The sequence below is a fragment of the Dufourea novaeangliae genome, unplaced genomic scaffold (assembly GCF_001272555.1).
Source record: "Dufourea novaeangliae isolate 0120121106 unplaced genomic scaffold, ASM127255v1 scaffold69, whole genome shotgun sequence".
Taxonomy (NCBI): Eukaryota; Metazoa; Arthropoda; class Insecta; order Hymenoptera; family Halictidae; genus Dufourea; species Dufourea novaeangliae.
The window spans coordinates 254793-269662 of record NW_015373949.1 but is presented as its reverse complement, the minus strand read 5'-3'; the positions used below and the strand labels follow the sequence as shown (position 1 = coordinate 269662).

The following is a 14870-nucleotide window of genomic DNA, read 5'->3' as shown; positions in this document are numbered from 1 at the left end:
GAGTATGAGACGTACGCCCACCCTCCGCGACGGCTCACGAGAAAGTGAGGAAGCTAACGTCGTTATGTATTCGGCGTACGCAGGTTTGTTCGTGTTGAATTGTTTTTGCCGACTTGAACGACCTTCCTCCTTGAACGACCCAAACACCGGATGGTACCGCCTGGTACGGCGTACACGGCGAGGTCAATAAACTGTGTGACGCACGTCACTAGCTCGTTGGACCGACCTAGAGCACCGATACCGCAGCACGCTCTACCGTACTCTCTCGCTCGCACACCTCCCCCCATAGACCACCGAAATTCTTCGGCACGCGTCAACACCGAAGGAGAGCACCGATACCGCGGCTCGCTCTATCGCTCTCGCTCGCACGCCGTAACGTCACCCGATTCCCGGAATCCCGCGGTAACGAGATGGCTCATTACGGTAAGGCATTCCCACAAGGGAAATTGTAAGCCACCGGCCAAAAGGTAGATTTAATAAATTATTTATGAAACTACATCTATTCTGAATTTATCTGTTACAAATATACAAATGTAAAGCAAGATATAAAAACGAATAAAACAAGAACATGTAAAAAGTAACATTAGTAAAATGTCCATTAACGATGCATTTAGAATAAATTGTCTTGTAGTTAAGTGAAAAAATATATACTTTTCCGTTTCATGTTTCATGACTGTCATATTTATCCCTTAACCTTAAACTGAAGCATCGGATATTTTTATTCTCGTGAAATCATATAGATACACGTAATATGAATGGAATATATAACACTTCATTTGTGCTAATAATACTCAGAATTCATGCTTTATCGGTAACGTCGGGTATTGACACTAAAATGGTAACAGGGCTACGTAGCCCTATGAACGTGGGACAGAAAAAAGCATTGGATGATAGGTCTATTCTATACCTAGTCGGTGCCTATACCTCGTCGGTGATTTAATACGCATTTTGAAACGCCCGCCATTAGTCATATAGTAAGCTTACATCTCGGTAGAGGATACTAATGTCGTATTAACAAAATAATGTATTGAGTGGAACACCGCTGACTTCGTCTGCGGTCCCAATTATCGGTCATAGACATATATGTCTATGTTGATTATGTGTTTTCGCTAGCGTCCGATTGTTTACAACCATCAACGCTTCGATATCGATTCGGAGTTGGCCCCGAAGGAGTCTCCCCCCTGAAGAATAGAAAGAAGTGACATGTTACAGGAATAGTTGGGTAAAAGAATTATATATTTGGAATATGTTTTACATTCGTGCTCCAACAGGACAGGTATTGCTCCATGATTTAGAAAAATGTATTTTTGGTAGGTTAGAATATTTAGAGTTACTGTATCAGGGTAGACCTCACGAATTCAAGGGCAATTGTGAATATTTATTAGAAAATTCAGCATATGATAAAATTGGTCATTTTTCATTGCGGTAAGTGGTTATTCATGTAATTATAGTAATTAGTAATTTCATTTTTCTAGTTCGTAAAAGCTTAGGTGCTCATAGATTATCCAATGAATTGTTTACTGAATATTTATTGATATATTTATTTTAGATTATTAGCCTCTGTGTCACAAGATCTATTTTATTATTGGATAATTAGAGAAACTGTATTATTTCAAAAGAGACTGAATTATATATTGCCTAGACAATTACATAGACTATTAAGAAGTATTATACGTCAACTTAGGTTGCTTACAAATAAAGAAAAATTAATTAATAACACATTAATTGACGTATGTACTTTTTTCTCAAAACAATTTGTTTTTATGCATCTCGCAACAAAAGATCATAAAGAAGAATGCAATTTTTTTCAAACCAAAGGTATGTATGAATATAAATAAATTCAGTTACAGATTTAAATATTTATATATTTTTTATTTTTTCAAGTGAGATATGAATTAGTACCAGACTTAATAAAAAAAAGAAAAGTAGAGTTAAGTAATGGATATGCTATTATATACTGTTCCAAATTAAAAGAAGTCCTGTTAGCATTATTTTGTACTTACATACACAAAGAAGTAACATGTATTAAGTCAAAAGCACAACATACTATAAATCAAGATGTTAGACTGGACTATTTATATCAGAAAATCCATTGTCAAATATTTCAAACAAGCCATGGATATGGACACATAACTGTTGATAATATAGATATGCAAATGAGAAATTTTCCTCTCTGCATGCAACATTTGTATAGAAAATTACGAAATACACATCGACTTAGTCATTATGCTCGTTTACATTATAGCCTATTCCTAAAAGATGGAGGAATGCACATAGAAGATGCTATAAATTATTGGAAGGAAGAATATTCCAAACCTCATTCATGTTCTTCCATCTGTTCACACCAATGGCAAGTAAATGAACGCAAATTTCTATATAGTATTAGACATCTTTATGGTCTAGAAGGATCTAAAAAAAATTATAAATCACCCAACTGTGAATTTATGTGTGTAAGTATTATATTGTTCTGTTATAAATGATCTGTTAGTGTAAATTACTTTTTAAGTAATTTTATTATAGGCAAATGTTTCTAGCCCAATGTATGAAGGAGGATGTCCATTTAAAAATTTTAATACAGATAGTTTAAAGAGTCTTTTATCTTTATCATTAACAGATAACAAAGTAACTGAACTATTAAGTATTATTACTCCTCAAAATCCTCAGTCTGCTTGTGGAGAATTTTTTAAATTAATTGACCAAAGAAATAGTGATAATATTGTCATCAAAAGTCCATTACAATATTATTTAGCAATGATTAATCAAATTTAAACACATAAAGTGTTTATTAAAACATTATTTTTGTATATATTAAATTATATACACTTGTTGGTAACTTTTACTACATGTAATAATGCATTACATAAATCTGTATTACACATAAGAAAAGTAAGTGATAAAAATAAAATTTCATTTACTAAATAAATCTTGAAAAAATACAAATGTTTAAAATCATTTAAGGCATTCTCTATGAGCTGTGTGTGAGACGCCATTTTTTACAAATATGCAAGTAACACCAAGTTTGCTCACGTCCACAATATTTCTGTGTTCATCATAAAAAAATATCATATCTGTTAGATATGTGTTAGGTTTTCGAAACACTGTCTTGGAAGGATCTGGGATAAGTGCTGAGCGGTCCATCACAGTCCTCTTACCAAAAGGAATTTCTGCCTTCCCCACTCCGTGGCCAGATCCTCCAGGTACAACGTCTCATCTCACGTATCAGCAAATACGCTATTCTCCGTGACCTACCGCAACTTAACAAGTATTCACCGACTCTGAGTTATTGGGGCCGATAATTCAGCACAGTTGAGTTTCTTGGAAGAGATGTTTCGACGGTTAGGACATTGACTGTTATGTCTGTATTTAGACATAAATACAGACGTACTTACGTCTCGTGACACTCAGAGGTCAGAACTGCGAGACGTCAATAAAGGATCGCCACTCGGACTACCACCGAACCTTAACATCGATGATAGATATTAGGTTCCGGCCCGGAATTAACCGGGTACTGGCGATACAATCCCTTTTCAAAAGGCCGACACTACGTGCGTCTCCTTACATAAAAAAATTGCCGCTAAGACAGCCAATCTGATCTGTTTCACGCTCTCAAGAAGCATACCTTTCAACAAGCAACTTGCAAAGCATATCTTACACTATTTCATCAAACTGTAGCGCCACTTGCACTCCTTGTCGCCGCTACCTGCCAAACACAAATAACAAAGACAGCCAACACAGGCCTCATTTCACCACAGACATCACTCGCAAGTGTGTCTGCTACAGATAACCACCACAGTTGTTATCTAGCAACATGGTACTCGCAAGTACCTTGCAACAACAGACTGTACCACTCGCAAGTGTGCACACCAAATACGTCAATGCTCGCAAGCATTTCACATTACAGCAACAAAAGGCACTCGCAAACGCATTTGAATACTGCGAGAGTAACACATATATGTATATTTAATCTATTACAAATAATGTTATAAGAAGCTTTCTTCTTGTTAAACTTTTGTATAAAATAGGCTTTCCCATTAATGGCAATAAATTAAATTAAATTATCATCACTGGACCACTCCCCCTTCCATAACCGCAACCAATCTTTAGGCACAGTCCGTGGCCTTCCTGTCTTGTCCATTATTTCGTAGCGATCATTCATCAAGATTTTTGAAATTACAAATGGTCCTAGCCGTCCTAGCACAGACGAGGTATATGAGTAGACTTTTTATCCAATGTATTTTTTCCACCTATCTGTATACAGGGTGTAACAAAAATGTTGCTCGACACGGAAATGGAACATTTGGGGGGGGTGAATTGGACCAACTTTTTCCTTAACAAGAATGTAATCTGGGTCCTTCGTTACCGAGATATTAACGAAAAACTCCGACCAATCAGAGCGCGAGTTTGCCAGCCGAGTTCCCGCGCTAGCGGTGGCTACGCGCTGCGCTTGTACTACGAAGCTCGGAACAAGTAGGTCAGCATGCATCGCAGGAAACTGCGTATAATAGCACATAAGAAAGACATAACAAATAAAATCATACTGTTTATCATCTGTCGTTTGTTATTTAAAGAGATTAATGAATGAAGCATAAATGTAGGCAAATTATGTGTAACGTAAAAAGACGAATGCACATTTACTTTTTTAAACAGAATGGAAACTAATAATTATTTGAAGAGAGAGGCCAAGCAGTTTGTAAATTTCCTTTTCAAATAACGTATGAATGAAAAGGTAATGTAACAGAGAATGAACGAGAAGTGATTGTAGTTCGGTATTGGCATAAAAATTCGTAATTTAATAACGGGCAATAATGCTACTGATAATGAATAAGTTTCTTCAAAAAGCCCGAAGAAAAATTTACGTATAGAAACTTGTAAAATTATAGCCAATCAGCAATAAATTGATTAGAACTCACCCTTTCGGAAATTCACCTGGAATTTGCAACCTATGTCACTAGGTCACTGGCCAATCCTGGGCATCGACGGACGGAACGATTTATGGTAGGGTAGTGTCCAGTCCACCGGAAAATAGTTGGTGCCGAATATTAACGTATCTTAAAGATTTATATCTCAAAATCATCGTTATTTTCAGAGATATCAGAAAGGTTTATTCACAGAAGTTGTTTAGTATGGAGAAGGCTATTATTTAGCAGCAATGATTTTTTCGTTGGTCGAGGATCTTCTGAGTTTTCCATCGTAGTCGGTGATGAATATTAGTGTTCCTTAACAATTTATATCTTAAAAAATTGCTCCTGATTTGCTCTTTCCGAATCTGAAATTGTTCCCACAGCACCGTTTATATTTAATGAGATATTGCAATATTTCTGGAATTCTGACCCTCGTCATCAACGAAGGCTGCAATAAACGAGCGCCTACCAAATGACGTAATACCTAACCTCTATGCAACAACAGTATTTCGTTTGCTCCTCGTTAATAAGTTGTTATTGAGATATCTGACTATTGATTATTATAAAGCAGATCAGGAGCAATTTTTTGGTGCCATAATATTTGTGTAAAAAGGCCATTTACTACCTATTTTGTAAACAACAAATTTTTGGTTTTTCTTTTGTGAATATCTCATTAACTATTAACGGTGCTGTGGGAGCAATTTCAGATTCGGAAGGAGCAAATTGGGAGCATTTTTTTGAGATATAAATCGTTAAGATACGTTAATATTCGGCGCCAACTATGTAAATAGAAGTTCCAAAAATCATCCTCTGTCCCGCGTGTCTAGAGCAGGTCCCACCAGCTGTAGCCTGTCTGTAGCCCTACTGATGAGTCTGGTCACTGGTCACCTCTGGTAGTGGCATCGAGACGAAACGCACCTCCTTTTTTCGTCCTCCTATCTGTTCCTCTCCTTTCTTTCCCCGTCCTGCTCCAACACTCTGATCCCTTAGGGCGGGAGTAGGAGTAAAGACCCGAAAATAGTGTCAACCGGGATACATGGTCCCCGGAACGTAACACTTGAAATCAAGAATTAATCTAATATGAAATTTATTACGATTTTTGAATCGATTTTCGAAAAATCGATTCTTAGTATTCGATTTTTAAGAGAATCCATTCAGCGTCGTTTTGAGAATCGATTCGTTGAAGCAAATCGAACATCCCTAACTCAAACCCAACTTGATGGTAATGGAGAACAAAATTTATTTGTAGGTACTGCCGTTAGATGTCGTATCATCAAGCCGTCCCAGTTATCGATTATGTATTTTTGCTAGCGCCCGTTTGTTTACATCTGCGCTTCGATCAATTCGGAGTTGGTCTCGATGGAGTCTCCCCTTCCCCCTTAACTTACCAAAAAACCTCAATCATTATAAAAAATATCCCCGGACGCCCAAAAAAAAAATCCGGGGAATTACCCACCCATCGACTGCATTCTTGCAAACTATAAATACTTATCTCTTGAAAGGCGAAATCATAAGCGGCCCTTTTACCTCATGATACTTACTCTTCAGGTGTTCAATAATTGAATATGACAAATGTGAAACATACATAAGAAGACAAATGAAGTGAGATTCAATGTCCTCTTAATTGCTGCTAAAAAAATGACCCTGACTAGCCAAAATTCGTGAACCCAAGTGCAATCATACTATTTTTTGCTTTTGTTAACATCAATAACGTTCAGTTAGATCTTATATATAAAACAATTATCATTAAAAAATTAGAAAAAGGGAGCTGCACATAGGGTTCAATTATATTGTCCCTACCCATGTTATTTGGGTATGTATGTAGTGCCATTTCCATGTACTTCTTAAGGAAATATCTTCTACTATTTAGTTGACAAAGTAAAAGTTCTACATTACTAAACCACACATACGCACCAATATCAATGTTCCATTCAACCCTGACGTAAATTGTTCCAATAGCTTTTTAACAGTCGCAAGTGTATGATGTTAAGCCTTGAAAGCCTCAAATCTCTGATGAAAAATGCTCTAAGTATGTCAGTAAAAACACACAAATATTACAGTAACATAATTATTGAATTTATTAGACTAGAACCTTAAATATTAGTTATAGTTTATAACTTTATAATACAAAACGATATAATTAATAACAAATAATTAAATTCTCAAAATATTAGCACTTACTGCTTAAATTGATCGATTTTTCTATTAATTCATTTTAAAATATAGAAATATATTTAACAATTAGGACTAACACTTCAGCATATCAGTATATTGTTTATCATTCGCTATCTGCACAATTAAGGCCCCTACATCCTTTCGTGCATTTTTAGCCGGCCAATAACTTGTACAATTCACATTACTACCACACACTGTGTGGTGCATTTCATTGGAACGTTACAAATAGACAATACCGATTATCTTGAAATCGTTGAGAAACATTCAAAATGGTTCTAGGAATGCAATTGAAGCAGGCAAGGAGCTATATGACTTCTTCAACTGTTGCTAATGTTTGCCAGTAGAATTATTAGTAGACAGAGATGGTTTGCTTCTGTGCTTCTTACAATTAGTTGCAGCAGAGGATGTTCTATATAGATCCAATGCACGGAAATGAGGTTAACCGATAAAGAATAATATCGATAACTTAGACCAAATCCGTGCAATAATGTACAGGAACTAACTGTAACGTACATTTCTAGGACTAGGACTAGGTTGGGTGATCGGTATGATTTGTCTTGGCCGGAATCTAAGAATACATCTCATAAAAATGCGGACATTAGAACTTACGTTTCCAACAATACTTTTTTTTATGAAATGCGCGGCTAACTTTTTGATAAAAAGTTTTTGCAAATAATAAAGCATCTAGGCAAATCTGGCGTAATCTTTGTGTCCCTCAACTAATAAAGCCTTAGCCGATGTGGACAACATACTCATCAATGATATCCTTGATTGACCGTCTTATTTACAATTAGACAGTGCCCTGCAATATATCGAAGGTGGGGGGCCTGGTGGGGCACAGCAAAACCAAGACATTTTTTAAAATTTCTACAACCTTTCTGTAGTTAATGGTAGTTGGCGAAAAAACTAGTTTAAGACTATGATATCAAATGTTCACATTGACAAACCTAATATCAGCTATTCACAAAAGTATTGTCATCAGCTGGAATCACTTAAAGAGCCAAGGTTGCAATACCGCTGACATGGATACTAGAACACGCAGCGACCTCAAATGTATCCTTTATAATTTTGGTCATATGGAGGAAACGCTAGAATACGGTTGCAACAAATCGAAGAGCATCTTTCTCAGCTACCAGCAATAAATCTGCTACAAAGCCTGGTGGCTGATGGATACATCGGTGTGAATGAAGCTCATGCTAGGCGTGCTATTTGATCAAGAATGTCAGCTAAGAGCTGAGTGGCCACGTCAGGCTATGGCTCTACCCTCGGGTAAAAGGATGATTACGCCTGACCCAATGGTAGATTATCACATACAACATATGGGATACCGAGTCCAAAGTACTATCCAACGCGAACTGGTTGTAATACCAGACATAGCCACTAACATACTACTACGATACAAAAAGCTCTCACCTGAAGTCACACTTGATGTATTGTTTGGGAAGTAGAAATTCCAAAAGAATATTTTGAGGATCCTGGCGATTATATTCCGTACGACCAAGTTATGGAGCTCTCTGTACAAAATGATATAAAGAAGCCTGCTCGGCACTAGCGATACCAAGGAATCTACCCAACCTGGACCTGCACCTCCAGGGGGTTCAGTGGAGGCTCGAGAGGCGGGAATCTAAGATTTCAACTTGTTCATCAAAGCCTGTTCTACCAATATTTAACAATTAAAAAATATAGCATGTCATAATAAAACGTTAAAAATTTGTCTCTTCTAAGCTCAATGTATATCTTTAAACGGTTAATACGTTTTTTTGTAGTAAACAAATTCTTTAAATGTAACTTATACTATATATTCAAACATGTTTCTGAGTATAAGATCTATGTATAATATACTTCGTTACACTTCATAATTCACAGAGCCATTTTTCATAATTCAGGACCTCAATTTAAATCTACAGAATTCAAGAGCAATATTCTGGACTTGTTGTTTCAGTTTAGTCCACTTTTGATAAATGTCCATGTTCATATAATAGTTTTAATTATTTGGTCTAAAGAACAGGATATAAAATTGCATAGATATAAACATTGACTAGTATACCAACTCCATGGTACGTGAATTTTGTTTTGGAAGGCAATAGTCGTCGTTAAGAATTTAATTCAATCATTTCAAGAATTGACCGTCGCAAATCTTGTATGTGTGTATTTGAGGTTTTCAGGCTTTTTAATATTCCTACACCTTCTTCTCTGATTAACATGCTGCAGTAATGTTTTGCTACAAATAATAAGAATTTAAACGTAAGATAATAGTTATACAATATCTATCTTAGTTTTAAGAAAATACATTACCTGCAATATCTACACCAACTAATAATTTTTTATGTGTAAAAGATACTTACGATTTTTTGTAATTACATGCTGTATTGCCCAAACTGCCCAAAGTCGAACAGGAGCATCTGAGCAACGCAAAAGTGGGAAGAAAGGTTGAAAACTTCTATAAGCGACCATTTCTCCTTGAGGTGTTCGCCAATGTGTCACAGTATGAGCCAACTGTCGTAATAATTGTATCCTAGTTTGTTTCAAACCCTCAGGATACCATAAACGTTGATCAGCGCTAAGCAGATGTGCCGTAATACCTGCTGCGAAATAAGACACATCGATGTGTGCAGAATCCAGGAGCGTAGGAAGCATAGAAATGAATTCACGTTGCATGAGCCTTGGTTTCAAATAATTAATCTACAATACAATTTCATTACTTGTTGTGTCATTTTTTTTCTAATTCTATGATAGATAAATTACTGTACAAACCTCTGCTATATTATTTAGTAATCCCAGTACTTTAGTTTCAACACTAGATTCTCCCTGAAAACTTTCAAGCATTTTAAGGAACAACTCCATTCCACCTTCTGCCAGAAAAACTGTACATGTTGTAGCACTTTCATCAGTTAAATTCCACAGTGCACTTAATGTAAATTTCATTGTTATATCTACCGATTTAGATTCAACTCTAGACTTAACTATTGCAAGTAATTTGGACATGTACTGCGGTTGAGCACCAAGCATAGATGTTTCCACTGGAGTTATTTTTGCTGCCAAGATTGAGGAAATAGCAACAGACATGCGAATCACTGATGGTTCATTAAAAGTTAACAGGGAATTCATCACTAATTTTGCACACCTATAGAAATAAAAATACATTAAATTACGGAATGTTATTGGTTCATTCCACGCAAAATCGGACACTTTTTGGAGCACCATTTCAGATTTTATTCGAATTTGGATATGTTGTAGTCTTTAACGTTATATAAACGAATCTCGACAGATTTTTGAATATTTCAAAAATTGTTGATTTTACAACTGTTTCAAATTTAGGTTCGGTTTTTTCAATAAATCATAACTATTGCACTAACAAACTGATCAACCTGAGCTTTGTGGGTACTTACAGTGGAGACATAAGAGTACCAAATAAAAATGATTTCAGTTAAAGAAAGATATTTTTCAACCATTTATTTTGCAATTGTTTTAAATAAATGCCCTGTTTTTATACTGCCGAGCTATTGAAAAATTTGAAAAAATGAGGCTATAGCTCTGTTTTCCTCTTTATGGACGTGACTTCAAAAATATGGACACTTTAAAATTGACCATATGAAAAATTAATTGTAGTGAACGCTGCATCGAATTACATCGGCTCGACCGGCCAAGCCGTGTGGTACTAGGCTAGCTGGTACGGCTTGCCCGTTTGAGTCGATGGGCTTCGACACAGCGTTAACTTCAATCAATTATCATATTGCCAATTTTAAAGTCTCCACATTTTTGAAAATATACCCACAAAGAGAACAAATAGGGCTATATCCTCATTTTTTCAAATTTTTAAATAGTTCGGCAGTATCAAAACAGGGCATTTAATTAAAACAATTGATAAATAAACGGTTAAAAAATATCTTGTTTTAACTGAAATAATTTTTATTTGATACTCTTATGTCTCCACTGTAAGTACCTACAAAGCTCAGTTTGATCAGTTTGTCAATTCAATAGTTATGATTTATTGAAAAAAGGTTAATCCTAAATTGCAAACAGCTGTAAAATCTACAATTTTTTAAATTTTCAAAAATCCTCGAGATACGATTATATATCGATAAAGACTACAACATATCCAAATTGGAAAAAAATCTGAAATGGTGCTCCAAAAGGTGTCCGATTTCGCGTGGAATGACTCTATTATGAGTTCATGCATATTAATATTCCAATACATTTATACATTGTTAAATAGGTAACTGAAGATGAAGTAACTTATGATAATGCCTCTCTTAAGTTTATTATTTTTTTCGTTGAAGTTTGAAATATCTAATCAAAATTTTTTATAAACTTTGTACCTGTATTTATCAAATGCAACATCTTGGAGAATTCTATCACTACATAATGTCAGCAGCGTATTCATCTGAAGTCGATAATTGGTAGGATAAGATTCCATTGCTACCATTGTTAATTCAACAACTTGTTTAAGTATAGATGGGTGAATCATAATAGCGAATTCACCTTTGGAAAGATTATAAAGACAGGCAGTGCACGGCATCTGTACACGAACTTCGTGTGGATATTTTTTCATACCAGCTAACACCAACTTTATGACATCAACCCGTGGTTCAAGAAAGTTATGTGTTAAACGGAATAAACTAAGTAAACATTTCTCAAGATAAAGTGGCCTGCATGTATACCTTCTAAGAGCTTCCAAAATCTGGGATTCTGTTGCTGTACCACTAACCTACAATCGGAGGTGAACAATATGTTGTATCAATTATAACAAAAATAGTTTCAATGAAGTAGCAATATAAGATAAATATTATTTAAAATGTTCTATCCAGAACAAAATAATCAGAACATCATTATTGTAACTTACAACAAGTCCAGGTCTATAGTCTTTGTTTGCCGAATTTGTTAAACTATCTTCATAGCAAGCATCTGTACTAACAAGACCCAAAAACTTTAAATGTGGATGGGCTTTAATAAATTCTTTTAAGTCTCTTGGATCTATATCACCTTTCCCTATAGTAAATATAAAAAAGAAATTTATACTTATTTAGAAACATCTAGCACAAATATACAAGTCATATAATACTCACCAGATAAGTCTAGATTAGTTAAATATGGCATACAATGTACAGCTTTTAAAAAGTCTGTTATTTTTGGTTTTGCAGGCCCCAAAACAGAATTAACAGCATGCATATCTTTTTCATCAGAAATGTCTAAATTTCTTAACTTATTTAATTTCAATAATACTGAGATTAAATTTGCACTTTCATTTATCTTTAAATTATACATATTCAGCGTTTTCAATCGATTTTTACATTTTTTTAACGGTGTTATGTCATCAACTTTTGTACATGAAATATCTAAATTTTCTAGAAGAGGAAGGTCTTCGACCACTATTTCCAGACCATGTTTATTAAACTCTGTTCCTGATACATTTAATGTATTCAATGCTCTTAATTTGCTTAGTGTTACTACCACACAATACCTATTGTAACATACAAGTATACAGTGTAAATATGATTACATATCAAATAAATATTTTGCTTCATATGTATATCTTCATGAAAGTAGTGAATATTAAATACCTTGAACAATCCATAAAACTTCCCTTTGCTACACTCAATGACCTAAGATTTTGTAAACTCCAGTCACTTAAACAAGTTATAAGCTCATTAACAGTTATTTTTAATCCATTTACTATCAACTCTTCGACTTTATGTTGTTTTAAAACTTTTAAGCCCTTTGCTGATAATGCAGATGCATCTTTTAACCTCACATGTCTATAAAGAGTTGTTAAAACAATAAATATTATATCCATCCACACTTTATTTTTTATAATAATTATTCCGTTCAATTTAATAAATATGATATAATTACCTTAATCTAGTAGACTTTGAATCAAAGAGTGTAATGGTCAAGTCAGATAAAGTTTTTTTTTCACAAAGGTTGGATAATAATTGTTCTGAGAGTTCAGTGGGAATAAAAACATCTGGATACTTAAAACTAAGTCTTGTTGCTGAACTTGATGATCCATCAGTGGATGCCCTAGGTACTGTTGCAGTATTTCCCAAAATATCTGTATTACTATCATTTACTGAAGACTTTGCTTGCAGACCTAAAATTTACATATTTCTTGATCATATGTTGTTCTGTTAAAAATAATTTTAAATAACCAATTTTAACTACTTAAATTCAATATTAAATAACTTAATGAAAAATTTAATGAATGAAATAACTGATATTACTCACTGCAAATAGATGTCTCCAATGAACCAGGACATAGCACACACAAATTCAAAACATTGTCACAAATAAAATCAATGCAAACTTCACGTAGACTTCTAGGAGATTCAAACATCTTCTACTTTTTTTTACATTCACGTCTTTTTATCTTCCTTTTATTGCTCTTTTAAATATTTTATTATTTCCAATGGTCTAGCATCTCATTGTTTCATATTTGCTTTACAGGATCTGTCATAACATACGAGTATTATTAAATTTGACATACTGTGTATTTCATAGCAGGCATAAGTCACAAGATCAAGTAAACTAATTTGCATGACAATTTGGACACTTGTCATGCGAAATGAACTATTACACTTGTAAAATAATTCACAATTGCGTATGTCTCAATAAAGAAATGATCAAAGAAACCATGCACATCACTTTGTTTGTGTCAAATAGGTGACACAACTTCAAATAATGATCACTAGACTATGTTTTCAAACATTTATAGCATATGCGAATGCGCAAAACACAATAAAGTCAGAATTTTAGTGATGTGCAATATATAGTTTTTCTTTTATTTTTAACCTAATATCGGTGAAAATAAACTTCTGTCTAATTACATTTTTCATAAGTTGGTCCATAAAAATTGGAATTTACATAAACATTTGCAGTATAATGATTACGTAATAACAAGTTCACAAAATGGAATAAATATTTGTGTCACTATGCATCTAATTTGTAAGCACATTCATTATACCACATATTGAAAAGAACTTATAAAACTGCAAACTTAGTTTTTCAACGCATCGGTATTTATAACCCGATCACAGCAAATATAAAAGAACTATTAAATTTTTGTGCAAATTCGTTTGAGAGTACCATCGATTCACAACTGTAAAGACAACCGCGGAAAATCATAGTCTCTCACCTGTAGAGAGAACGCCATATTGACTTGCCAAATGTCCAACAAACGAAACAGACCTACAGCCAAAAAGTCTTACGTATGCATATATATATATATATATATATGTGTATATATATACCTATATATACATATATATATTAGATGTATGTTGTATGCAAGATACGTAATCATAACTGTCATACATAAGTAACGTATTCGAAAATAAAAAATTGTCAATCCTAACTTAATCATTTGACTAACGCGATTAGTGTTATTCTGTGATACATAATTATTTTTATTAGTGACACGTACCTTAATACTGGGGAATATTAAAATTTGTATTGTTCTACTTAAAACAATTTATGAGTTAATGTATATTTATATAAGAAATTCGTGAACGCCTTTTAACGGAATTTTTTCGTTTTTAGTGACATAGATAGTGAAGTTTAAGTTTTACTTGTAAAGGAATTCATTGGTTATTGACACATTATCAATATGGCGATAAAGTGGAAAACGATGTACTTTTCAGTGTGTATTCCGATGTCATTCCTGCATGGTAAGAATATTCTCTAGGTAAGATCGTAATATTTATATAATGATTATTTGAATGCATTCGTGTTCGTAAACTTATTGTTGTTTCACATTACAGAATCGTATATATTTAGTATCGTTCGATCCCAAAATTA

The 14870-nt window shown here is 34.1% G+C and overlaps 2 protein-coding genes across 2 annotated transcripts; one reads left to right on the top strand and one right to left on the bottom strand.

Annotated features, from left to right (window-relative positions):
- The first annotated feature begins 1178 nt into the window (after nt 1-1178).
- On the top strand, nt 1179-2769 carry LOC107186124 (probable DNA primase large subunit). The gene is made up of 4 exons (XM_015573932.1): nt 1179-1425; nt 1550-1818; nt 1885-2450; nt 2521-2769. Exons 1-4 carry the CDS (start codon nt 1247-1249, stop codon nt 2767-2769), a joined length of 1263 nt encoding a protein of 420 aa, XP_015429418.1. The 5' UTR covers nt 1179-1246.
- A 6393-nt stretch (nt 2770-9162) lies between these two features.
- Nucleotides 9163-13418, bottom strand: LOC107186130 (protein zyg-11 homolog). The gene is made up of 9 exons (XM_015573941.1): nt 13302-13418; nt 12930-13167; nt 12638-12832; nt 12143-12537; nt 11920-12065; nt 11396-11784; nt 9831-10200; nt 9422-9758; nt 9163-9297 (listed from the first exon to the last, which is right to left on the bottom strand). Exons 1-9 carry the CDS (start codon nt 13408-13410, stop codon nt 9170-9172), a joined length of 2307 nt encoding a protein of 768 aa, XP_015429427.1. The 5' UTR covers nt 13411-13418; the 3' UTR covers nt 9163-9169.
- Between the last annotated feature and the right edge of the window lie 1452 nt (nt 13419-14870).

What these genes read in the sequence shown, in the direction of transcription:
- LOC107186124 (XM_015573932.1), top strand. Translation starts at nt 1,247, where the DNA reads ATGTTTTACATTCGTGCTCCAACAGGACAGGTATTGCTCCATGATTTA. An exon ending in ATTGGTCATTTTTCATTGCG is followed by an intron (nt 1,426 to 1,549) that starts GTAAGTGGTTAT and finishes TATTTATTTTAG; the next exon opens with ATTATTAGCCTCTGTGTCAC. An exon ending in CAATTTTTTTCAAACCAAAG is followed by an intron (nt 1,819 to 1,884) that starts GTATGTATGAAT and finishes TATTTTTTCAAG; the next exon opens with TGAGATATGAATTAGTACCA.
- LOC107186130 (XM_015573941.1), bottom strand. Translation starts at nt 13,410, where the DNA reads ATGTTTGAATCTCCTAGAAGTCTACGTGAAGTTTGCATTGATTTTATT. An exon ending in AACTAATCTAGACTTATCTG is followed by an intron (nt 12,066 to 12,142) that starts GTGAGTATTATA and finishes TATTTACTATAG; the next exon opens with GGAAAGGTGATATAGATCCA. An exon ending in GTTGCATTTGATAAATACAG is followed by an intron (nt 10,201 to 11,395) that starts GTACAAAGTTTA and finishes TTATTTCTATAG; the next exon opens with GTGTGCAAAATTAGTGATGA.